Raw genomic sequence first — 26,989 nt, 5'->3', positions numbered from 1 at the left:
ACGTGTAGCTATTTTGACTATTATGACACATAGCTATATAATATGCTTGTATGTGTTTTATTGTGCTGATATCAAATTTCATTCAGTTCTAATAACTGTAATGTATTTTTTGGTGGTAACTAAAGCTTATATTTTAAATTCAAGATATTGTTGATATGAGAATACACGTAAATATATAATCAAGTATATACTCAAATCATTGAATGGCTTATAATTTATTTATGACCTCAAAAACTAGCCCACATATTGAAGTAATTCTTCTCTATAACTTTGAAATAAAACCCACTTATGTTTTTAATAGTTCTTGTTCAACATAACTTTAATATAAAACTAGCTTTATAGGATTATTTAAATTTTCAACTTTATAAAATAATAAAACATAGTTTACTATTAATGATTTAGGTTTAAAATATTGTTAAATAAGTGTTGTTAATAAAAATAAAATCTTATTTAGATAAAAATTGTAATTACCCAATCTTTTTAAATATAATAATAGTCTATGTATTAAAAGTTACTGTTTTAGAATAAAACTACTGAAGTTAAAATAACTTGTGTAGTTGTTTGTTTAAATAAAACTATTGAAGAATAATAATACTTTTTATACCTGATTCTTTTTTTATACATAGTTTTATACACAGCATAGTCTGTAGTCACGTAAGAGTGGCTAATATGATTTTGGTTGTTCTACTTGTTCATAATAAATAAATAAATAATTTATTTATTTATAATAATATTCCATAATATGTACTTCTAAAATTATTAATAAAACATATATTATGATGAAATGTTTCAATGTTTTAGATTATGCGCTCAATATATTTTTAACAATCGTTCTATTGTTTTTTATCGGTGCCTTTGTTAATCATAACTGTTAAATATGGACAAATTATTTTTAACCATAATATAGTGTGATACAAATCGGTTGTCGTATCACATAATATTTTTAAATTTATTAATGTCCAATCAAGCGTGTAATTATTATGCGTAGATTTTCGCCAACGTCTTGATTATTGATATTTTAAGTTATCCATCAGATGTATATCGTACCGCAATGTTATTAAAATCATCGATATAAATATGTGATTAAATAGTAAATCAAATTAAAGTAAATATATATAAGTAACATTTCTCCACGCCCACCAATCAAACGGTCAAACTCAATACATATCGCACGCATCGTACATCAGTACAAATAAAATCGTGTCGTTAAAAATAAATACAATATACAAAACGACATATTATACAGAACTTGTAATGACCGGTTATTGCGTCGTTTAAATTAGGTACCTGAGAACAAAGGCTTGAAAATGGAATGGTGTACTTATATAATGTATACCTATGCTGGGGGGGACGAAGTGTCTGACATCCTCTGTGGGGGTGGTGGTTTTAGTTTTTGTGGGAGGATGGCCGTAGTACAGGAGTGTTTTATGTATACCGTGTTACACGCGAGCACAAAGGAGCGAACGCAGTCGCAAAAGTCGACGCAAAAGCGTTTCCCCGGCAACGGAAATCGTTCGCTCTCCCCTTGAATCGATTTGTCCGCGGCCAGTTTTAGGTGTTTTCCAGACGTCTCTCTGTCGTCGCCGTCGTCATACTATAAACGAACGGCATATTATAGTAATAGCTGGTGACGTTTTCGACTGAAAAATGCTTTTTCTTTGGTCGAACAGGTACGTGTTGTTTTTCTATATCATTGAAAGCCCGCGAGCACCTTAAACCGAATATCATATGTGTGAAACCGTCAGAGATGATATCATAACAACGTCCGAGCGAGCGCGAGAGTGAACGCGCGCGCGCACCAGTTTATTATAATAGCCTGCAGGGCCGCAAGGGTGTTGTGGCCCGGGATCCTGTGACCGACATGTTTTCCTGCGCGATAGCCCCCTGCGTTTTCATTGCATTAAAATCGACATATTCCGTCTACGTTCATCATGTGATTTGGTATTAAAAACGGTGTTTTCTTTTTGCATTCATTTTCAGATGAACGTTAACACCGTCCTTTGAGCTTAACCACTGTCCGAGGAGCTTACGCCGTCCAAGATAGCACGATGCTTTTCCCTAGCACCGGATTACTGATCACTTTGGTCTTGCAAATTGGTTTATATCGATGTGGTCTGCCACCGCCATCGAACGAAATCACTCAAAATTTTCTGTGGAATACTGGTAAATACCTAAACTGATATTTTATAATTCGATCCTTGTACCACTCCATGTAGTATGAAATTACTATACGATATATTATCAATTCATACAGATGCAGTAGAGTGGAGAATCGGCGAATGGGAACCGTGTACTAGGTCTGAAGACACCGGACTAAATGACAACCAGGGTATACGCCGCAGGAAGATTACTTGTGTCATGGTTATACACGACGGAATAAAACTTGAGGTAATTTTTATTGAAAATATACTTGATAACAAATATTTAAATTGATTTTATATTGTTATACTTATACCGATATAAATTATTTGTAATTAAAATTTGTTGGCCTGCGATTTATTTTAATTACGATTACCACGAAATTAAAAAAGTATAAATTCGTTGACTTCTAATTTTTTATAACATAATAAAGTTAAAACAATAATAGTTATTATTTTTTTTACTACCTATTAATATTATATTTTATATTTTTCTTTATTATTTGTTTATAATATACATAATACATGTATAAACAAAGCATTTCCAATACTTAAAGAACAAAAAGTATACATAAAAAAAATTAATTACGGAGGGAAGAAAAAAATTAACTTAGACATGAGTGATTAAAAGTTAAAATATTTGTAGTAGCGTATTTGTATAAATAGAATAATTTAATTACTATAGACATAATTATTTACATTTTAAATATGAAAACCTAATAGGAACCAGTCAGAATTGAAGACACTAGTTGCCAAAATTTATCTCCCGGAACGCCTCCCGTGGAAGTATGTTCACTTGAACAAAACCAAGACTGTGTAGTCACTGAATACTCAAACTGGACAATCTGCTGTGGAGGAACACAACGTAGGACGAGAAGTGTAGTAATTGAACAGCAAAACAATGGTGCTAAATGTCCGCCGGTACAACTTATTTTTAATTATATTAGTAAAGCATGTTTTGATCTTATCATATATAATACAATATTTTAAATATACATAATTCGCATTATTTTATTTTAATTGGTAACTTTATACATACATTTATAATAAATCATAATGAGATGATTTAATTTTAATTTAACGATACTGATAATAATTTTGTAAAAAACTCCAAAATGGGTATAAAATTATTATCTTTCGTGATTATGCGATATAAAATATGTAAATAAGTTATTCGACCATATTTTTAGCTTTTAAATTTTTTTTTTTTAGCTTACCGAATCGCGTGTCTGTGTACCAGATGAACCATCGTGTTCAAACTACTATCCATTTGGATTATATCAACTGAAAGTAAATCAATGGCAACAATGTGTTCCATTTTCCGAACATACCATGGGTGATAATGATGGCATACTAAATTCAGGCTCACATTCAGATACTTTTTATAAACACTGGCCTCAAGTGGGCACACAAAAGCGATCAATGAGCTGTTTTGACGAGTCCGGCATACTTGTTTCTCTCAGCTTTTGCGAGGATAAACAGTTGCCTACCAATACAAGGGCATGTATTATAGCCCAAGATTGCGTTGTAAGTGATTGGACCGATTGGGAGGTTACACAAGGTGGATGCATTAGCGCAGGTGGAAAAGTATGTTAATATAAATTTCAAATTTCATTTTGTTTTTATAAACTTTTTAATTCATTTTATTATAGATCCGAGCCGAAGAAGCAATTAGAAAGCGTCAAATTCTTCGTTTACATGAAGGGCAAGGTTCACCATGTCCTCATCTTGTAGAAACAAGAACTACGAAAGAAAACTTACCACTATGTTCTGATAAGTATGATAATGTATAAAATAATCTCTAATGAGCGTTGTATAATGTTAATTTAAAAAAGGGAATGATAATTGAATAAATATATTATAATAAAATAATAATAAAAATGTGTTAACATACAAGTGCAAAAAAAAGACAGAAAATTTTAAGAAAATAATTCATAATAATAGGCACTTTTTACGGTTTACTACCTAATCATTATTTTATAGGTAGTAATTTTTTTTTTTTGGATAGTTAAAAGAAAAAACTTAACTCGTTTCGAAATAAAAACTAGTGCCCTAACAATAAATGAATATTTATATTTATTTATAAATACATATTTTTATTACTTTTGTCGAAGATATTATAAATAAAGAAAGACAATAAACCACAAAATACATAACAACACAGAAAATTTCTACCAAAGTTGTTAATAAAACTAAAAAAATTTAGTAATATTATTATATAAGAAAAAAATACTTAGAAAAATAACAAATTTACTATTAAATGTGTTTCGCAAGAATTTTATAACTAAACAAATTTTTTAATACAATTTTATCGTTTTTATCGCGTATTTTTTATTTATTTTATTAAAAATAAATTAATGTAGAATAAGATAAATTTAATTAAAATATGTTAGAATGGTATAGAATATTAATAACACATAAGTATGAAATAAATAATAATTAGTATATTTATAGTTAAGTTCTAAAATATTGTGATTTCATTATATTTAAAACTATCAATATAAAAAGAAAATCTAAAATAATTAATAAAATAGATACGAGTAAAATTAAAATTTATATAATACAAAAACAAAAGAATCGTAACGCGTTCACGTTACCTTCTTATCTTATAAGTAAGGCCAGGATTTATATGCATTTGTATGCTTTTCAGCTAGATAAGCTACAGGTTTGAATATTATGGTCAATAGATCTTCTGAAATATAAAGTTTTAATTTGCATATTTTGCCTTTTTTCAACACGTACAGCATTTTTCTGTATTTTAAAATTTTTCTTTGAATATAGACGGTTTTTAAATGCATATTAATATGTAATACTTTGATTATATTAGTTAAATAACGTATGTATAGTTATATTTACAATTAATACAATTTGCTTTTAGTATATATTTATTTTAATTTATTCACATACTCGTACCTATCGAATTTATAAATAAGAAATATTTTCGTTATTGCTTTTTTCAGATTAAAATTATAATATTTGACATCACCATTGAAAATTTATCATTATATAAAACAATTTCATGTAAAGATATTAAAAATAATTAAATTAAAGATTTTTTTAGTATATTTTTTAGTTTTAAAGATATATTTTTGTTTTGATAGCTGAGAATTACTAAAAAAAATTGTATTTAATAAAATAATCTATTTTTTAATTTATAGTGAAAAATTATTTTATAATTTAATGTTAGTCTATATATTTATTTTACTAGTTAATTCCTAGTTTTGATGATACATACTATGTATAAATCATAAAATTAGTTTTTTGTTCATTCGTAATATAATGAATATTACATATATTTTAGATATAAATGGCTAATATCAAGTTGGAGCAAATGTTCACAACCTATTTCTAATTCATCAGTTCAATGTGGTGGCGGTCTTCAATATAGAAACATCACTTGTATTGAATTTATGACTGGTAAATTTATGGATCCATCAGTTTGTCGTATTCTTGATACACCACCAACAATACAGAGGTAGATAATAAATAGTTATTTTAAACATATAAATAAATATAATTTTTAAGTGATAATTAAATTATATACTTTATAAAAAATAAGAAAATTGATTAATAAAAAATAAAAATAATAATATAATATATATTTTTGTATATTTATAGATGCGAAATACCATGCCCAAGAGATTGTCAAGTTGGACCGTGGAGTAAATGGGGCCCTTGTAAACCATCAAAATGTCCTTCTAAACATGAAACTGAATCACAAGAAGGTTAAACACATTTACTTATTTTCATTATTTATAAATTCAAAATATTTAATAATGAAAAATTTTTATTAGAACTTGAAAATATCGGATATAGAAAAAGAACCCGAATTGCAAATGTACCACCTAGTGAATATGGTGTACAATGTCCCAGTCTTGAAGAGGTCCAACCTTGTCAAAATCCTCAATGCTATGTCTGGGATTACGGTCAATGGGGAAGCTGCACCCTTGATGAGCCTACTGAGAAATGCGGTCCCGGGCAAAGGAGTAGACAAGTGTATTGCACTGCACATGATAAGGTAATAATGTGAACACATAAATCGTACTTATATTATAATTTCGCAATGTACTAAATATATTTATAGGAAGTAGTACATAATTCATTGTGTTCTAAACTCAAACCGTCAGAATCTGAACCATGTTCCGTACCATGCCCAGAAGATTGCGTTGTATCTGGGTGGTCAGAATGGAGTGAATGTTCTATGGGGTGTTCTATCGAATCTGATATAGGCGTTAGATATAGAAATCGTACTGTAATTGGACCTCCTGGAAAAACTGGGCATCCATGTCCATCCAAAGGTGACATGGTACAGTTTGAAAATTGTAACACGCACGGATGCTATGGATTAAGCTGGTTAGTTTTACCATGGACAGACTGTAATGGAACATGTAGCCATGGAACACAAACAAGAGATGTTTGGTGCATGAAAGGAAATGACAAAAAGGTCAAAGATGAAAAGTAAATATATATATATATATATTTAAAGTGCTTATAATTTCTGAAACAAAACTAAGATTAATAAACTATTTTTATAGTTGCAAGGAATTACCGAAACCAATCACCGTCAGAGATTGTTCCAAAGATTGTAAAAGTAAAATATGTGTTCTTTCTGATTGGAGTGATTGGTCAGAATGTCCTCAAGATTCGTGTATTAATGGTAATATTATTATTATACCTTATATTATTATTATACCTTACAATTCTGATCAAAATAAATTATATTCAATACTAAAAACTACTAAACCATTTCGTATTGATCATAATCAATAAATTATATTCATATATCAATAACTAATTATGAATCAAGGTTGTGAATTTAATGCACTTAATAATTATTAAATACGCACTAAAAACTGAAAAAATATGCAAAAAAAAACTATTAAAATTTAACTTTTATTCTTATTTTTTTATTAATTTTAGTTTAAATATTAGTAACATTATATATTTTATACCATTAAATTATTTATTGCATTGTACAATCAACGATTTTTGTCATCCGTTATGTACGACTAGATATCAGTAAATTAATTTAATCTCGACTTCAAGAATACAATAGTCAATAATACATATCAAATACCCGATTAAAAAAAGAAAGTACGAAAAAAATCATTTATACAAAAAAGTCGTTAAGACATGCATTTATATGCCCTAACCCATGAAATATGCAAAAATATGCAAAACAAGATTTGGTATTTGAACTTTAAATAAGTCAAAACAAATTTTCAGCAATCCATTTTATTATATGGTATAGCAAAAAAAAAACATACAAATGCATTAAATTCACAGCCTTGATTATGATAAGTATGTATTTTACCTTATTAACATTTGTATAATTGTGAAATAACAATAAAACACATATAATCAACTTATTTTGCAAAAATAAATAAGTAGGAAATTTAAAACTCCATATAAAACACAAAATAATTAAATATTTTTTTAGAACAAACGGATTTAACTAAATTCAAACGACAACGGAATCGAGTTATTCTTGGAGGTGAATCTTGTGGTCCAATACTCGAAGAGGAATCATGTCCAATTCCAAATAAAATATGTCCTACATATAGTTTAGTTTTCGGTTCTTGGTCTCACTGTGAACTAGCAGAAGGTGTTACTTGTGGCCATGGTCTGAGAACTAGAGGTACCTATTAAACTATATTTTCATCTTTGAGACTGATAATATTATTTTAATTATTAATTTGTTTACAAATATTATTCTTATAGATTTTCGGTGTAAAGATAATGACTCGCTTATTTACGTTGAGCTGAAAAACTGTCTACAGTCTTTAAACGTAACACCAAGTAGTGTCGAGCGATGTCATGTGGATTGCCAAACTCCATGCCAGATGACTGAATGGTCCCATTGGTCGTCATGCCCTCAGCCATGTTCTGGTTTACGAACCAGAACCCGAGAGCTCATTGGAGATTCTATATCACATCCGGCTTGCAAAGGAGTGCGTCTTATTGAAACAACGAAATGTCCATGCTCTGAATATTTCCCACAACCTACTTCCGATTGGTCGTTTTGTTTAACGAATGAAACTGACGGATGTGGAGCTGGCACGCGATATAGATCATTGGGATGTTACAACGTAAATAATCATCTAGTCGATCCAGCGTAAGGGAGAAAAATTACATTCTATAATTAATTATACTATTAATTATTTATACTACTTAATATGATTTTGTTTTGTATAGGTTGTGTGGTGGCAGTACAGGAATTGAAGAAGAACCATGTTTAGTACCGTGTTCGATTGATTGCCAAATGTCTGATTGGAACGAATGGGGTGTATGTAACAAGTTATGTGGACCAGGCATACATCACCGTTCTAGAACTGTAATTTATTTTAACTTACGTGTATTTTATTTTTTTAATAATTAAAAATATTGTTAAATAGATCGAACGACATGCAGCAAATGGTGGTAGACCCTGTGGTGAAACGGTACAAACAAAAGTTTGTAACACACCCTGTAACAGTTTCCAATGGACTACCGAACCATGGAGTCAATGTAAATTACCGGATAAGGATAAATTAAAAGGCTGTGGTGAAGGAGAAATGTTTAGATTAGTGCGGTAAATAAATTATGTATTTAAAATATCATAAACATTTTTTACGATAAAAGCATATTAATTGTGTATTATTTCATAATTTTGTTTAACATGTTATAATTTTAAATTTTAAAAATTTCTTTAGTCACATATTACCATAATGTCATACTAAAAATGTTATATTTAAATAATTAATATAATATTTATTTTTATTTAACTTTTATAACAGATGTATTCACATAAATACTGGAATAGAGTTGTCAGAAGAATACTGTGATTGGACCACACGACCAGATGGAGTAAACTTGTGTACAATCGCGTGTCCTGGAGATTGTGTATTAAGTAGCTGGTCGGATTGGTCAATATGCCCAAAAGTAAACTATATATTTAAATTACCTATTTAATAGTAAAACCTAATATTATCGTAATAACCTAATAAAAATTAATTATAGGCATTAAAAAATGTTGTAAGTTTTAACATTATTTCAAAAATTTAAAATAATATTTAATATTTTAATTAATAATTATTAGTAGTTTAAAAAACGATTATACATCAACTTTAAATATTATAAATGTTTATCTATCATCTTATCTAACAATAAAAATAATTGATTTTAAAGGATTGCCTTCCATCACAAGAACAACAACGGACCAGATTGTTGCTTAGAAGTCAGAGTCCTACAGGAGCAAATTGTCCAATAGCCATACAAACACAGCCGTGTCATTTGAACTTCACATGCTTTAAATACTCATGGAAAACAATTACAAATGTATCATGTCTGCCTTTAGGTGGTAGTCCGTGTGGTGAAGGTATGACCGTCGGAGCAGTGTATTGCGAAAGGAGCGATGGTAGAACTGTTTTAGACCGGTAATGCACTCGCTTTACATTATTTAAAACAATGCTTGGAAGTTCTAGCAAAGAATTTTTTTCCGATAAATCATAAAATATCCCAAGTAAGATACAAATTTATTAGGTAGGGACATATTATAATTCCATAATTTCGTACACATTACGTTTTTGTTGATTTTTGCATATTAATTGTTCTTTTAAAGCTAATTTGTTTATTTAGGATTGTTAATGCTATTGTTAAGTATATTCTCATATTATATTAATAAAATCATACAAATTTTATAAAAAATTTTCATTCGCTTATCAAGAATTTTTAAAATTAGAATTGGAATTATTGGAAATATGTGAAATAGAATCGATCATACGTACATATATTTCAATGACTTTTTTTTCATAATAGCCGATTAATATTTATCACTTCTCTAGTTCTATCAATAAATATAAACAATTATAAATTAAAAATTATTAGTAAAAATATATATAATATATTTAATATGTATTATTTTTTAACGTTTAATTTGCATATTTTCTAATTTGTAGCATATATTTTGGTGTTTTTAAATATATGTCAAAGACAAAAAGTTAAATTTCTAGTGCTATAACTTCCAAGCTTAGCTTATAATATACACCTATTATACATATTTATCTATTAATATAATAACGCTCATTCACCTTGATAGGTTTTGTGACGATCAGCCAAAACCAAGTCCGTTGGACAAATGGTGCTATATCGATTGCCCAGTCGATTGCGCTCTTGAAGGCTGGTCACCGTGGAATTCAAGTTGCTCTTGTAACGACACAGGTGATTGTTTAAGTGCTCGTAAATTTACTATGTATTAATCTTTAATGGCGAGTGTAGCATCATACCATAATATAGTAACGCGTATAGTGTATTTTTTTCAATTTTAATCAAAAAAAAATAATTTTATTAATTATTTAATTACTTAGTGTTTATTATTACAAATTAAATATTTTTTTTTATTATTATTCCATTATAGAAGTATTTTAAATTATTGCATAATAATAATAAGATCTACAATATAATTTAAAACATATTAAAAATATACTATACTATATATTACCTCGCGTACGTCACCAAAGGTTAATCAACATAACAAACGAAGCACACGCGTTAATAATAATTTTAATTCATTGGTTTTAAAGGAGTTTCACGCAGAGCATATACAGCTATGAACCCGAGTGCAACGGGCAGACAATGTCCTATGACCATCGAACAATGGAAGCCTTGTCCAGCTGTACCGTGTTATACTTGGTCGCTAGGACCATGGTCCGCATGCCAACTCCATGTATGTATTTTAAAATATACAAAAACAACAACTGTAGGTAAAAATTTGAATAATTAGTATCCCCGATAATTTTAAAGAATAAGCCGCCTCTTCATTTTATAAAATATACGATGATTGTTTATAATTTTACAAATGATATAAACATAATATAATCAAATTTATTTTAAAATATTTTTTAATAACTATTTAAATATTAAAAATTTCTAAAACGTGTAAAACAAAATTATATACTTGAATTATCTGTATTTTATAATATACACTATTCCGCTATGTTTTCCGCATCTAATACGGATGTACAATTGTTACTTATATGGTATGTGAATGTACTCCGGTGCTATCCATAATTCAACAAATACAATTTCATTACATGGTAGATAATAATAAAAAATATAATGTTGGCGATGAAATCTAATGATTTCACTAATGTGAGTGATATCAATCAGCTTATGGGTGCAAAACAATTTGTCAGCCACCCTCCGACCTGAGATTTTTTTAAATGTTCACTTCTCTCAATCATATTACATACCATAATCTCATCGTAGTTCTTTAGTGAATACACAAGCGTGTTTGGTGAAATATTATTCGATGAATAATTCAGTTCCATATGTTTACGTTATATAGGGAGCCGCTTGCGGACATGGAGTGACTACCAGGAACGTAACGTGCGTGAGGACCAATGACGGAGAAACAGTAGAATCTACTTTTTGTGGCTCTTTGGGTCAGCAAAAACCATTGTCGTGGCAGAATTGTTACGTATCTTGTGGTCCTGGCTGTACCCTGTCCGAGTGGAGCCAGTGGTCACATTGTCACGGGGATTGCGAGAAGGAGACTATTGGCTATGAAACAAGATCCCGTACTGTAATATCACAATCGCCGGCTGGCACTACCGCTTGCACCGATCCTCTGTGGGAGACCCGTGATTGCCGCATACCACCATGCATGACCTACGATTGGGCATTAACCCCAAATGCCGATGTCATATGCCGCAGATCTGACGGACTTGTAGTTATGGAATGTGAGTTAAATAATAAAATATTTTCAACATCCATCTAATTGAACTTATTATATTTATTAATTTATATTTTTACCATAAGTAATGTTTCAACGCGTTAACCTGACGTATTAAACGTTTCAGCTTCTTGCAACCAATCAGAAAAACCAAAATCGATGTGTAGTACTTTGCAAGGTAGCTATATATGCACTAAAGACATCTGTATGCCAGATGACAAATTGCAATGCGATCAAATGACCACTTGGGAGCAACTGAAACATGACCCACGCGTCGTTGAATACATATTTTGCTTTGGATTTGTTATAAAGATGGTTATTATAATTGGCGTGATCCTCTATTTTCTACGGTGCGTACAATTTATTTTCGGCTCAACTTGTTTACGGATAATTTTTCTTACAGTTCAAAAGATAATGTTTAGAATTTATAAAAAATTATTGTTAATTACCTCAATTTGATTTCTTTTGATATACCTAATCAGTAATCAATAATAACGTTTTCTTTATTATTATTTTAGTCGTTCAAAGAAACAGAACGAGTGCAAATACCACAAACAACCGGATTTAGCGTAAATGTTAAGCAACATGGCAAGACCCAACATATTTACATATTATCAACTATATAAAATAATACCACATTTTTCAAATTATACAATTTACTTACAATTAAGATATCCCCCATCATTAGTTAGGTATCGTATATTATCTTTAACTAACATAATTTAATGTTTGAATGATAATAATAAATTATTTGCTAAACTTTAGATATAACGGGTCAAAGAATTTTTTTTTATTTTTTTTTTTTTTTACTATATACTCGTAGGATATTAATCATATTATATTACACGTATTAAGTATTATGAGGAACTTGAATGTTTTGTAGTTTCTTAGTATTTTTCTTGAAAATACAAATCAAATTTACATACCTTATCTATACATATATACATACATACATATATATATATATATATATATGTATACTTACTATGGTTATAAAAACTTGTTTAACTGTTTGTTTTAATTCTTGTTCATGTTTTTGAATTTATGTTTTTGTTATATGTTTTGTTAGCATGTATTAATTTTTTTTATCATACACATTTATTACATAATACGTTGAAAAATAAGTGATCTAAATTATTCATGACATGTGCATTTTAATAAATATTTATTTGTATACAAGTTCATCAAAAAAATATCCTTTAATGAATATCATTAATTAAAATATATTTTTTTTTTTTGTATAGGTAATATTTTTTTTTAAATATATAACTAACATCAAGTTATAGATATAATCATAGATACTCGTAGAGACGTAGACATAAATTAAAAATATAAAATTAAAGTATATTTAATAATTAAAGCCAAAAATATTCGTTATAATCAACAAATAAGTAACTATACTTTTTAATATTAGGATTAAATATAAATATAATTAAAAATACCTTTGTTTATAAATTTATAAAAATATGAGAGTTATAAAAGAACAAAAAATCGATACGAATACAGTAAAAAAATTGTTTCTTAATAGAAACTAGTAGATAAATACATAAATAATTGATCTTTAGTAAAATATTATTTTCATATTATTCACTTCAGAAAATAAACCACCATAGCGATGAATAAAAATAAGTAAACAATAAACATCGATCTATCCAAAATTAGAGCCAGATAATACCATTGACTTTCTTTCAGTTGAGGATGTTTTGATCTATCTTCAATTGATTCGTCTAAAAGCTTATCTTCATCATCGTTCTATAATCAAATGTAAATCATGTAGAATTAATTTCAAAATATTGTCAAACATCAGTTATTAATCATAATTAAAATATGAATTATATTATATTATATGTTATAAAGATGGAATATATTTTTTTGTTTTTATTATTTAGTTTTATAGCATAATCCAAACATGATATGGCTGAAAATTAATAAGGGTGCCCGTTCCATTTCACACATATTTTATATAGAGTTTTTATAATATATAATAGTAAGATAATAATATTTTATTCACATTATTGTGAAGGTACCGAGAGCAAACAGTTTACTAAAAAATTATTATATGTCAAAACTGTTAACTAAAATGTTTGCTCCTATCACTAATCGACTTTTCAACGGTTTTAAGTTTCGGTACCCCTTATATTAAATTTTATTAAATTATAAATACCCTTTCCGATCATTTGGACATATCAGTAAACAGTCAGCAACCCGTTATCTTTTAATACTTTAAAAACCCTCGAAAACACGTTTATTGTATTAAAAAATAAATTTAAAGCGGAGCTTGATAAACACCTAATACTGACATTTCATCAAACGTTATAGAAATTTGTCGATAGTTTTTCTTTCGTGTAAAGAAACTACTACAGAAAATCCAATTAAACATTCTCCTAAATATATTAATAATGCTGGATCTCCAATTAGAACCCTTGCCCAAAGTTCACGTGAAATTTTAACGGGAAATACAGAATTCGTTCCCGAGTCAAAATAAAGGGTATGAATTGGTTTCCAATAACTATACATATGCGCAATTGTTTCCCATGCATACAAGTAGTTATACACATTTTATTTAACTCTAGTGACTATGCTTTCCCATGGAAAATGTAGTCAACATTATCATATTTATTTTTCAGAACAAGCAATATATTGTTGCAAATCATTAAGCTGAAAACCTATAATTGAGAATATTGCATTCTATCTACTCAAATATATTTTTACTAACTGAATAAAGAGATCCAATGTGAATATATTTAAACCAAAGAACCTCGTTAAAAGTCAAGAAAAACAGCTAAAAAGAATAGTTACAAAAACGAAGTAAATTAAAAAATTGAATGATCGCCAAATTTTAAATTTACAACATTCGTAAAAACTGTAATGGAAAATATAGATAACTAGGTATCACATTTTTTATTACCAACTATTTATTTTAACTATAACGCTGACTTATTTTATATTAGGTTAGACTATTATTATATAACTATTTTATTATCCTTAGTATTGACAAATGCATATTATATATATATATATATATAATATAGTTAAAGTTTGTTGTTTAAACTTGTATATTAATTGTCAAGCAGCGCAAACAGAATAAAACTATACTAACTATACACCAACGATATTCTATAGATATCCCGAAGTCTCCATAAAAATAAAGGGAACTATTTTCGTTTGAAGTGTACAATCATTTTTAAACTATTATTGAATATGTCAATTTTAGCATAATTAAAATATTGAAATAGAATTTTAATCGGAACCAATCAAAATGCGAGTGTTAACTGTAGACCGCATAGATACTAATTCGTATGTTTACCTATAGACTACCCGGGAACCGATTCGATAAATTGCACGGAACCAATTTGCAGGCATCCTTTTAAACCTACTACTTGAAAAAAATGATAGTAGAAAACATTAATAAGAAAAAATAACTACGATGTAAAATCAATACCTATACATTTTCCGCGTATATTGGTTTTGGATAGCACAACTTACTTGAGATTATTGTAAAAGTGTTAAGACGCTTTACGATGTACATAATATTATCGTCATTGTGTGAAAATCATTATCTATTTTTCAAGTACAATTTATAATACATGGTATATTATATAAATAAACCAATAATAGTAAGTTATCGGCTGTAGTGTTTGCGATAAACGGTAGATAACCAACCCAAGCGTATTATGATACAATTAAAACTTAAGTGTTATAATATTATAATCTCGTCTAGATTTTTTTGTTTATACATAATGCATATGTATATATTTATTATTTATATATAACCTTTAATATCTACCACTATTATCGACAATTATTTACCTTTAGTGATGTAAACCTCATAACAGTTCCGAATTTTGTGTTCAGTAGCTGGGTTATGTATTTAGGTACTTTATGGTCAGGTTGTTTGGATTTAGCTAAATTATGCAACAACACGGAGAATACCATCGATAGAGTGACCATTCCCAATGAGTTTGAATAAAACATTACTGCAAATCAGACGGTTAGGGTAAAATTAAACAGTTAAAATAAAATATAAAATATATGTCTTAAAACATTCAACCATGTATTGTAAACACGCAACTCACCTATTAACGGGATACGATCGCTCATGATAGGTACATTGCTAGAAATCATCATTAATAATATGCATATCATGACCAGCGTGACACCACTCAACATAAATTTCTCCGTCGACTCAGGAGGTAGCCAAAAGACGGACAGCGTCAAAAATACGACAACTAAATTACGAGAGTACAAAAATGATGCATTATTACATTTTTTGGTTCATTATTACATGGACTGTACAAGAGACTCAGCAGGGCAGATAGGCACTTTATATATCTGCTTTAGGCTTTAAGCCCCAGAAAGGACTTTAATTTTTTTTATTTCTAAAGTAAGTATAATCTATAAAAATATTATTTATTTGGTACATTAAAATTATTGATTTTTAAAATATTCTTTCTCGCACTACGATAAATTGAACGAAAACTTGAATATTATGATAAACAGTATATTATTATATATTTAAGTTTTGGTAATAAAATTATTTTTTTGTTGAATTGATGGAAAATAAGTATTATATTATATTATTATTATGTTGCTTAAACGTGTGCAAATATGTAATGCAAATATTTGTGGAAATAAGTAACTAATATTTAAATAATCATATTTTATACTACAAGAAATATATTGTATTAATATGTTTAATACATTTGTTGCATTAAACCTATGATTTCAATGAACGAAACAAACTACCTTTCATTAGGAGGTATTTATTTTGTGAAATATTTTTATATGTGGTTTTTTAAAACATTTTCGATCATGTAATAAAAAAAATAGCTTCTCCGCCCCCGGATAATACACATATAATAAGTAATTTATATATTTGTTTAATATAATTCTTGGAATTCAATCGTCACAACACTCACAAATAGAGAAGTTATTTTTCAGCGTCCAAGCCAATAATTTTGATAATATTTCGTTAAGTCCTGACTTAGTATAAATGTATAGTTTCACCTATGCTCATACGTATAATTAAATACCTAATGCTGGAATGATGATTATACTATGGTAGGCAGGTATTTTTCTCTTCACGGTGATGCTGTAGTGAATATCCTCGTATATATCGTTTGAATTACAAGAGTAGCTCTCAACTCTCCGTCTCTGTGTTACCTTTGTAATGTCCCATTTACATCCCTCGTCCAGGCTTATCATGTCGGCGGTCTAAAACCAAGAGAAACACGTAATTGTTAGTTGTGTAGTAACATTTATACAAAAGAATATACTTTATAGTAAACATGTTGTTACTTGCGTATTACAAATTATTACATACAAATAATAGTAGTATACATAAAAATATATGATACGTTACATATTAGGTATATCTTACAGTCGAACTCTAATAAGATTAAGTCCCAGAATTTTGAATATAATATTTTAAAAGCCAATATTTCCGAAAAATAATAACTAATTTAAAAATATAACTAATAATCAAAATATTTTAACATGATAATTATATAGAAAAAAACGGTTTTAATAAAAAAATTTAATATTTTAGATCAGACGTGTTTATCCATTGGTAATTATTAATTACTATGAAATTAATGCAAATAGATGAACACTCGTCTTTTTTCTCTCAATAACATTACTTGAATAAAAAATAACTATTTAGATTATAACGATGACCTTAGTCATTTTACACGTTTAAAGTCGAAAAGTATTAATTCAAAGGTAGTATGACAATATTGTTTTTTATAAAGTGATTTTACATTGAATAACAGAATTAATCTTTTATAGAATCTTGTATACAGACTGATAGGTAATGTAACACACGTTAGGTAGCCATACTAACGTTTCACAATATTCGAAGATATTTACAGATATATTTTATATTCATTATACTTATATAAGCTTACGATAATGGTAAAATAATTTTATTCCAAAAAATAAAACAATTTACGAAAAATAATCATACTTTTATTTTCTCATTGATTTGCATGCTAACAGAATTGCCATCGTATGTCCAAGAGCCGAGTCTCAATGAACAGGTGTGCTCTCCGAACGGCCAATTGGTCAAGTCTACGTCACAGAATACTCGATATTTCGCTGGTGGTATCCAATGAACCTGTCCACCTGAGCGGACGACACAGTTAATCTTCCCATACGTCTCATCATGATGTCCGTCAGCACTGCGAAACAGAAAATAAATAAATACTCTACGTCATATTCAATTTAACTGTGCTGATACACTTATAAATTAAATCACTGAAATTGTGTAAGCGAAATTCGATTAATTGCTAAACTGGAAAATGTTGGTTGTTATTGTGTTTAGTTTGTGAATAAATTAATCGTTCGCGCCCAATTATACATAAAATCCAATACATTTGCTACCCAGGTTCTGGAGCTGCTCAGAACAATGTTACGTAACCTTTCAAATAAATTGTAACTAAACACTACCGACTAGCTATATAATATATAGTTAGCCGTATAGCCTAAGTAATATTTATGCTTCGAATAAAATTAAAAGACATTTAATTTTATTTCAAACTGTACTATAGGTAGTTAAAGTATGAGAATAACTCGGTTTTTAAACTTACTACGCACTCACCAATTAATACTTAAATAACAAAAACTTATAAAGTCACTTTTGTAGTTTTTATAAAAACTATATAGTTCTGAGACCTATTTAAGTTAGTTTAAATATTTATTATTGAAAATATGTATATATTTCAAGTTTCAACCAAAACGAATTCGTTAATCCAAATTAATTTTACAACTTAAGGTACACTTTTGTGAGATGCCCACTACAAACACATCAGCCAAAAAGTGAGCTTTATACGTTTATTATCCAGTTTTGCAATATTCGACTATAGACAATTCCTACCTGTTGTAGGCCACAATATCGGGCATCCATATTTCATCATAAGCCATGTTTACAGATTTTGTGCCTCCGTAATCTGATTCATTCCACAGAAGTTTTTCATCTTGCCAAGTCTACGAAAGTAGGAGTACGAAAGCAACAATTTAGCAACAGTTTACCAGTACAAATGGTGAGCTTTAAAGACCGTTTTGGTCTAATATATTTTTTTTCCGAGTGAACCCAAAAATTTTTCATTTTAAATTTACTTAATATTAAAAACTAAAAACTTTCTAGGTTCATGCAAACCGTATTAGTATATATTAAGATCGATTGTCGACCCAAAACCATTTAATTATTGTTGTGTTTGGAATATTTAAATATAACATATTAGGTATATATTTTATACTTACCATCGAAACCCAAGCGTTAATGGTCATAATTGAATTTTGAAAGTCCTGTGAACATGTACATGATTATAATATACAACATTTACAAGGAGACAGTATGCAATGTTGATCCTTAAATTTATGTTATCGAGATCTTTTCTAGAATAGTTAACTAACTAAAAATCAAATAGGTAATGCATATTATTCCAACGTCTCAATATTATTCGTGGAATATTAATATTACTATTTTAAACTGCCTAGGATGTATAGTTTATAAATGAATAACAATTCGAAATAACTTTTTTTATTTTTGTTACCTCATTTTAACAAGTAAAATAATAAAAATCCTTAAGTACATACCCAATATGATTTAATTTAAATATATATTTTTTTAACAACTTTTATTTTATATTTTATTTAAAAGTTTTTCAGTCTAATGATTTTTTTCTAGGGCTTATTCGTGCTTTCAGTTTAATCCACAGTGCACGCGCGACTTTGTACAACATTTAATATATTCGCATAATATTTTTACTCACCAAATCAACATATTTTAAAACGGTGTTGACCGTGACATTTGTCAGATTGTCACTGATAACCGGTCTTGAGTGCCTATCATAGAATCTTAATAAATCTCTTCTCAGCTTATCCGTCCACGTGTCGTTCCAATTTTGTTTCCCATTATTACCTTTAACAAATTTCGGGTACAATATGATTATTAATTAGACACAATATGTATCACATTACACATATTTTAGTATTTGATGCAATGTACATAGTATGCATTTTATTCTCGTAAATAGTAATTACAATGTCACCTAAATTATTAGTTGTATAATAATAATAATAATAATACATAATTCACATGGTTATATAGATTAAAGTGTATGAACAATAACTCAATATCAGTATGTAAAGCTTTTCGGGGTCAATAGCTTCCAGAGTTCAATTATTAAAGAAATATAGCTCCAAAGACGATTAAATTATAATTTTGCATTGAATCCATAGTGAACATGGGAAACGGGTATGTATATACGATTAATTACTTGAATATTCATTTTACACGATCAATATATTTTGAATTATACATAAAATACCTGTAGAATACTCATATAGGTCTTAAGTAATATAGAAGTTCCACTAGTTTGGTGAGCACACCAGATATACTCTATACACAGATCTTACACAGATGCGTAATAAGAATAAAAAAAAAATTTACTCTGTAACCTGCGCGCATGACTAACAATCGATATTTTGATATTTTTTGTTATACTAGTTGGTTAAAGATATCAAAATATCCAATTAAAAATTTAGCTTAAACGTAATACATTGTGTATAAATAATAAATACTTTGGTCTATGCCCTATGAACTGTATTGGACAAAAGTATATTCCACGAGCTAAAACAAAAATCTAAACTAATGTTTAGTAGTTTAGTTTATATTAAGCTATCATTAATCGAGATAAAATATGTATTTATTTATTTATATTTATACATTCAATTTAGTAATACCTACTTGGCTATAAACAATTAATTTATAATTAATAACAAAAAAATATAATGTTATATAAGTGTATTAGAATTTATGAAGGCTGATGAAATACTCAATAAGACTTTCGTATTTTAGTACAGATTTTCAAGCTTAAAATAGATAGTTAATATTCTTAATTTCTAACACAGTTTTTAAAACTGAAACTGTAATGAATTGAAAAAAATCATTTAATTTAGAATATTATATTTGATTTTGTATTTAATTCATGTACCAAATAAGTAATTTACTAATTTATATTAAATTTCGAAAATTTTATTAATTTGTTCATCAAATAAATAAACATTTTTATAGAATAAGAATAATCAATAAAATACCATTTTTAGGTTGAATTAAGTTAAGTAAACTTCACATGCCCATAAAAAAATTATAAAAGGGAAAATATGTATATTTGCAATTTTCAATTTTGTACAAAAAAAAATTCCATAATATTAAGAACAAGCATATAGAAAGATTATATCTTACACTTCTCATTAATAAGAATATTACAACTAATACCAAATACAATCAAATACATTTCTGAATAATAATTCATATACGTTACTTATTTTATATCTTAATTAATAATTTTTATTCAATATTGATTACCTATTGATTATTTAGTACAAAATTATATACAAATAATAATGTATAATTTATAGTAGAACGACTGGAATGAATATTACTCTAAAAATTGTACATTACCATCAGTTATCATTACTATCACAACAATCAATTATAAAATATAAATAATGCACCGAAAATACCTATGTATGTTATTAATATTTTGTCATATGGGATACATTAAAGTAATCATAACACCATAATTACTATATACAAGTTATAGTAAGCTATGTATAGGTATATACTTATAATTAATTCATCAGTTATCTTATAACTATTAATACGCTTAACAGAGAAATGTATGCCTATAGATTGGTGTAGCTATTAGGTGCTCTTTAACATTCAATAGGCACATACTACATAATAATATAATACTATTAAAATATCATCTTGGATTATTCATTCCTATATATGTATTTTTTAAATCTCCTAATCGAACATTGTACACTATCAAGAATAATTTCAGAAAAAACTTCAGTCCCATAAGATAATCAATAACAAATTCAAAGAGTACAAACTACATACTTCACGCGTACTAGTACATAATTAAATACATTATATAATATTATGTTTAAAATATGGTATAAGAAAGAGTTTTTAAATATATAATCTATATTTACCTATATTAATAAATAGACCTTTTCTCCAATATTGATTTAGTTATATTAGTCATTACTAATTAGATAAAATATTTTATTTTAATTTTATTATTTTTAATATTATAGATTTTAGAGCACTTGACATTTAAAATATATTAATAGGTACTCGAACCTATATCTTCAGTAATAACTATGTTCCGTGTGTTATCAGAAACAAACATTGAAGTAAAACTCAATTATGAAATTGAACTTGATCTTAAGTCACCTTTAGGTTTTAATAGGAAATTATTAAGAATTATTAACATTGTTTTGTATTATATCATATATTATTTAAAATTAGCATTTTAATTTTCAGCTTTCTTCGAGGTTTATTTTTATTGAACTAAACTTTTATTACCAAATTAAGAAAAATTTAAATTGTACTAATTTTAAACGAAAATCTACCTTTTCCTTCAAATTTAGCTTAAGTATAGTAAACCCAAATGGTTAAAAAAAAATGTAATTGTCAATACTTATAAAAGTTTCTTATGTATTCTTGTTTTAATATTAAAATAAATTTGTTAATCTTTAAAATTAATCGGTACCTACTCTTGCGTCGATTAATAATTCATAGCGTTTAATATCATTGGTTTTATCATCACCGTTATGTTTACGTTTGTCAACAATTTATTTTATAATTCGTGTGCAAAAATAATAATTTTTACTGTTTACAAACAATAACAATTAACTGTAAATACATTTAAAAAAAAAACAAATGGACAAAGACAGACGTGGAAAGACACTTTCAATAATTATTCAAAATCCTTTTTTACACTAACTACCTCGAATAGGTTTTAATTTCAATTTAATATAATACATAATTATTATATTTTACTCCGAGAACGTTATATTATATTACGCGCTGTTTGTTAACCGATTAAAAACGTGTTATTTTAAATGAAGTTCAAGTTTCATTGTCTATGATTGCTATACTCTCTGTTTCTTTTATAGATACGAACCATGATTATTGATTATTGTTATTAAATAGTACAATAAGCTAATTTCTAATAAATAACAAGCATAAAATATGTTAATAATAATTGACGTTATTACTGCTGTTAATAGATTTAAAATGTTTTTAATAGTGTATCTATTATTAATTATGATTATGTCATTGTTTATACTATAGTTATTTTTCACTAGTTATTACAAATGTAAATGTACCAATGTATCATTTTTTGTGGATATAAAATTTGGTGAACAACCTTAGTAGTTAGTTCAACAATTTTACACTGAATAAAGTTATCTTGGACTTTTACTAAATCTCATCGTTAAATTTTAAATAATACAACCAAAAAACAAAATAATTTTTTTTTATATATTATGATTTAAAAGAATAATTACAACCTATACTAATAATAACATAATAGGTAAATTATAAGAATAATAAATAAAAAGAAATATATAAAAATACATGAAGATATTGTTATGTTTATTGAGTTTCACTTGACCAATTTATATTTATTCTTCTAGTAGCATTTCCTAAAATAGTTAGTAAGGCAATTGAAGAGATAAGAAGATTTTTGTGATTAGTAGGTAAGTTTGTTGTGAAATGTATTTTAATATTAGTAGGGAAGTTTTTTTAGTCTTAAACTAATTACATGAAATAGGTACTTTCAGTGAACGAATATTGCACGATTTTTCTCGGTCCAAAATGTTAATAGCGTATAACCAGGGAGTTACCATGTTAAAGCTTGTACGATAGCATTATAATTGAGCCATCTTGTTTTTAGACTAAGTTTAAACTTTAAAAACGACATATTAGCTGTTATTATTTAGGCTTTTATACAAAAATCCGAGAAATACATTAAACATAATATACAAACCAATGTGTTAAAATTCCTGATATTATAAGAATAAAATATTGTGCACTAAAGTAAAACTAATAGTATTATTGTTAAACCTTAGACGATGGTTTTCTAGCTAATAATTTGTTTCAATAATTTAATGACGAGTCTAAATTTAAATTTCTAAAATCTAATCATCTTTTTTGATACATTATTAGATTATATAATTTTAATTCACTATGAAAATATTAAGAGAAAAATCACAAACTATTTTTCGTTTTGGTGTTACATTTTTCAAATAAAAAAGCCGATAACACTACAATGTACGATAAGTTTATAAATATATTGTTGTATTATCTGTTCTACCAACCATATCTTTTTAATATTATTCATTTGTATTAATTTGTTCATTATAACTTTATAATTTTCAAATCAACTGTGTTTTGTTACAAACATAAATACTTATTAACATACAATTGTTATAATAAACATTGGTTCGAGCTTTATAATCGTTAGCACGCGTGTTATAATTATAATCGGAAATATTGTTTTATACATTTTTAAAATGATATTTTGATAGAAATGCCACTAATTTAAGAATATTGAGAAATGATATATACATTTTATAAAAACTAAATAAAAAAATAGTCTATTAATTTGACTAAAATTCTATGTACCTATATACTAAGCAAATAATATAAAAACGTTATCAATGAAATATTTGTATGTAAATTAAACAGCTTTAATATTATTTTACTTAATTGAATGTCAAATAATTGTTTAAGTATAACTATTAAAGAATATTAAATTATGAACATAATTTTAAAACCAAATACAATTAAACAAATAGTATTATGATAAAACAATACACAAATAAAATGTAATACTTCCGATTAAATAATAGAACATAATATTATTTTTTTTTAACTTCCTTTGTGTTATCAATAAAATATTACTTGAACTAAAATGGATGTATTTAATGTAATTATTTTAATGTTTTCAATAAAAATGTAATAAAACATATTTAATCGAACTTAAGTGAACAAAAATTTAAAAAAAATAACTTATAGAAATAATTTCATTTTTTTTCGAACACGTACCTGTTATTCTAGCATCTATATTCACAAATTTGATGACGATAATTAAACATATAATTCTTTTTAAAAAACAATTAAACATAATTGTTATATTAAAAAGTGTAAACCACAAGTTTATTAATGTAAATCGAAATTAGAAATATTAGAAATAACAATCTGTATTATATTGTTAACTATTTTAAACTGAGAAAATAATAATAAAATTATAGCTTATCACGTTCGTATACATAGTTATTAATCCTCTCAGTTGAATCAGAACACTATATGTGTTGCTTAAAAAACGGTTTTGACACAACTGAGTGCTGATAATTTTTTATTTTTATTTTAATAGTAGTTAGATTAAGCGACCGCATGATAAGATGGTATTTTGTTTAAAATAATTTTTTTTCCCCCCAACAGATAACAGCTACTATAACGATTAACTAATCGTATATTGGAATAATAAATTAATGCGGTGGTCAAAATGTCTAAAGAAAGAAAATCCTATGCGTATTTGAACCTAAACCTTCTGTAAATACTAAATGATAGATTTATCAACAAACATTAGCGTATTATGTTTAATCTTCGTGTAGTTGATCTAACGCATAATAATGCGTGCTGGTATAGCTTTAAATTAAAATTACAGTGTCAATAATTTGTAGTACAATCAATCAATCACTAAATAAGTTATATTGAAAACTAAATGCGTCCCTTATAAATTACAAATTTGATTTTAGAATTGTATACGAATACAATAAGATCAAATATAACCACAACAGGTGACTTACGCTGTGATTATTTTATTCGTAAAAACGGTTTTAGTTTTCCAGGTAAGTAATAGTTAGATCGCTCTGGTGTGAATCCAAGGGGGGTTAAGTTAAGTTAGATTAGGCTTAAGGGGCTTTGGCTCACCACCAAGAAATTGTATACGTTACATATTTCTTTAAACGTGTAATAAATAGTTCATAATATCAATTTATTTAAACTATAAATAAAATCGTTAATATTTTTCCTTATCTATAATATTATGTAGTACAATTATAATTGTATTTTTCCTAAAAAAAAATGAACCCCCCTCCCCAAATCCAAATGTATAGATCTGCGCCTGGCGCTGTTGAAAAATACACAGCAACGTTTACATTTTTACAACGAATACCTAAGTTTAACATAAAATCGTTCTCATATTAAAATAATACATTTTTTTCTGTCATATTCAATAGTTATAAAACAGAATAAATTATTACGTACTAATATTATATAAATTAGTATATTTAATATTTTCAGACAGTATAGATTTAAATACAAATTATATACATTTATGTTGTGATTATACAGTACAATTATTTACCTACCTAATCGATTGCTCATTTATCGTCATCAAAAATTGTGTGTACATTTCCATCAAATGTGTACCACAGTGTATACTTCATTATAGATCAGTAAGTTCAAATAAAATATACTAAACATGCAGACACGATAAGGTATCCATAACTATATCCAATACCATATTACGTAATAATAACGTTTAGAAATTTAATTTATGCATAATCAACTTATTAATGAGGTCCAATAATTAATTATTTTCAGTTATATATTTTTTTTTTTAATTACATTTATAATTTTTTATTACCTGTAATCAGTAAAGGGGCCAGAATCAGGTGAGGCCACTTTAAAATAAAAAAACAAAAACAAAAATTAATGAAATATTGTTTTAGGTACTATAAATCGTTTAAAAATATAATACTATTATTCATGTTCATTAAAAAAAATGTAGCTATTATTTCATTCTAGTAGGTAAATTGTGGCCATATACCTACGAATTTAATTTATATAATATAACTTTATTAGATATAGTGTATACACGGGGTGTGATCTATTTAACGTAAGATACTCATTATTTCAAAAACTATTAATTTTAAGTTGGTACAAAACACCATCTTTAGAAAAAAATTATATTATTTATTGTTATCGTTTTTAAAAATGCTTACTCTTTTGAATGTCATCAAAAGCATATTCCAAATAAGAATATTATTTAGAGTATTAAAATAAAATTAAATTTTGTGCAAATAAATTATTAATTGTAAGTATATTTTAAAGTTTAGATGAGTTGAGTAGAGAACCAAATTTTAAAAGGTACCAAACCTTAGTAAGTATTATTACAACAACAGTATTATTTATAACAGTAAGTATTCGACAATGCGTTTTTATTTTTTTGTGTAATTCTAAAACGAATAACCACAAATACTTAAAATT

At 26.9% G+C, this 26,989-nt stretch overlaps 2 protein-coding genes across 2 annotated transcripts; one reads left to right on the top strand and one right to left on the bottom strand.

Moving 5' to 3' along the window:
- Positions 1–1,524: 1,524 nt before the first annotated feature.
- LOC132928250 (thrombospondin type-1 domain-containing protein 7A-like) lies at positions 1,525–13,713 on the top strand. The gene is made up of 22 exons (XM_060992794.1): positions 1,525–1,670; positions 1,981–2,163; positions 2,255–2,388; positions 2,862–3,059; positions 3,351–3,725; positions 3,791–3,915; positions 5,440–5,613; positions 5,757–5,863; positions 5,933–6,156; positions 6,223–6,596; positions 6,674–6,795; positions 7,579–7,776; positions 7,860–8,253; positions 8,334–8,472; positions 8,534–8,709; positions 8,915–9,059; positions 9,306–9,553; positions 10,216–10,337; positions 10,700–10,842; positions 11,464–11,857; positions 11,978–12,200; positions 12,369–13,713. Exons 2-22 carry the CDS (start codon positions 2,049–2,051, stop codon positions 12,421–12,423), a joined length of 4,185 nt encoding a protein of 1,394 aa, XP_060848777.1. The 5' UTR covers positions 1,525–1,670; positions 1,981–2,048; the 3' UTR covers positions 12,424–13,713.
- On the bottom strand, positions 13,174–25,048 carry LOC132928251 (acetylcholine receptor subunit alpha-like 1). Its single transcript, XM_060992795.1, has 9 exons — positions 24,761–25,048; positions 19,623–19,771; positions 19,111–19,155; positions 18,725–18,834; positions 17,816–18,029; positions 16,884–17,064; positions 15,927–16,079; positions 15,661–15,827; positions 13,174–13,602 (listed from the first exon to the last, which is right to left on the bottom strand). The coding sequence occupies exons 1-9, from the start codon at positions 24,837–24,839 to the stop codon at positions 13,438–13,440; spliced, it is 1,263 nt and encodes a 420-aa protein (XP_060848778.1). The 5' UTR covers positions 24,840–25,048; the 3' UTR covers positions 13,174–13,437.
- Positions 25,049–26,989: the final 1,941 nt, after the last annotated feature.

Source organism: Rhopalosiphum padi, chromosome 4 (assembly GCF_020882245.1).
Source record: "Rhopalosiphum padi isolate XX-2018 chromosome 4, ASM2088224v1, whole genome shotgun sequence".
NCBI classification, from domain to species: Eukaryota; Metazoa; Arthropoda; class Insecta; order Hemiptera; family Aphididae; genus Rhopalosiphum; species Rhopalosiphum padi.
The sequence above is the reverse complement of the archived record's forward strand: the minus strand, read 5'-3'. Positions and strand labels throughout refer to the sequence as shown.

What these genes read in the sequence shown, in the direction of transcription:
- LOC132928251 (XM_060992795.1), bottom strand. Translation starts at nt 24,839, where the DNA reads ATGTTTAATTGTTTTTTAAAAAGAATTATATGTTTAATTATCGTCATC. An exon ending in CGATCGTATCCCGTTAATAG is followed by an intron (nt 15,828 to 15,926) that starts GTGAGTTGCGTG and finishes TCTGATTTGCAG; the next exon opens with TAATGTTTTATTCAAACTCA. An exon ending in TGAGGTTTACATCACTAAAG is followed by an intron (nt 13,603 to 15,660) that starts GTAAATAATTGT and finishes ATTTGATTATAG; the next exon opens with AACGATGATGAAGATAAGCT.
- LOC132928250 (XM_060992794.1), top strand. Translation starts at nt 2,049, where the DNA reads ATGCTTTTCCCTAGCACCGGATTACTGATCACTTTGGTCTTGCAAATT. An exon ending in ACGACGGAATAAAACTTGAG is followed by an intron (nt 2,389 to 2,861) that starts GTAATTTTTATT and finishes AAAACCTAATAG; the next exon opens with GAACCAGTCAGAATTGAAGA. An exon ending in GCATTAGCGCAGGTGGAAAA is followed by an intron (nt 3,726 to 3,790) that starts GTATGTTAATAT and finishes ATTTTATTATAG; the next exon opens with ATCCGAGCCGAAGAAGCAAT.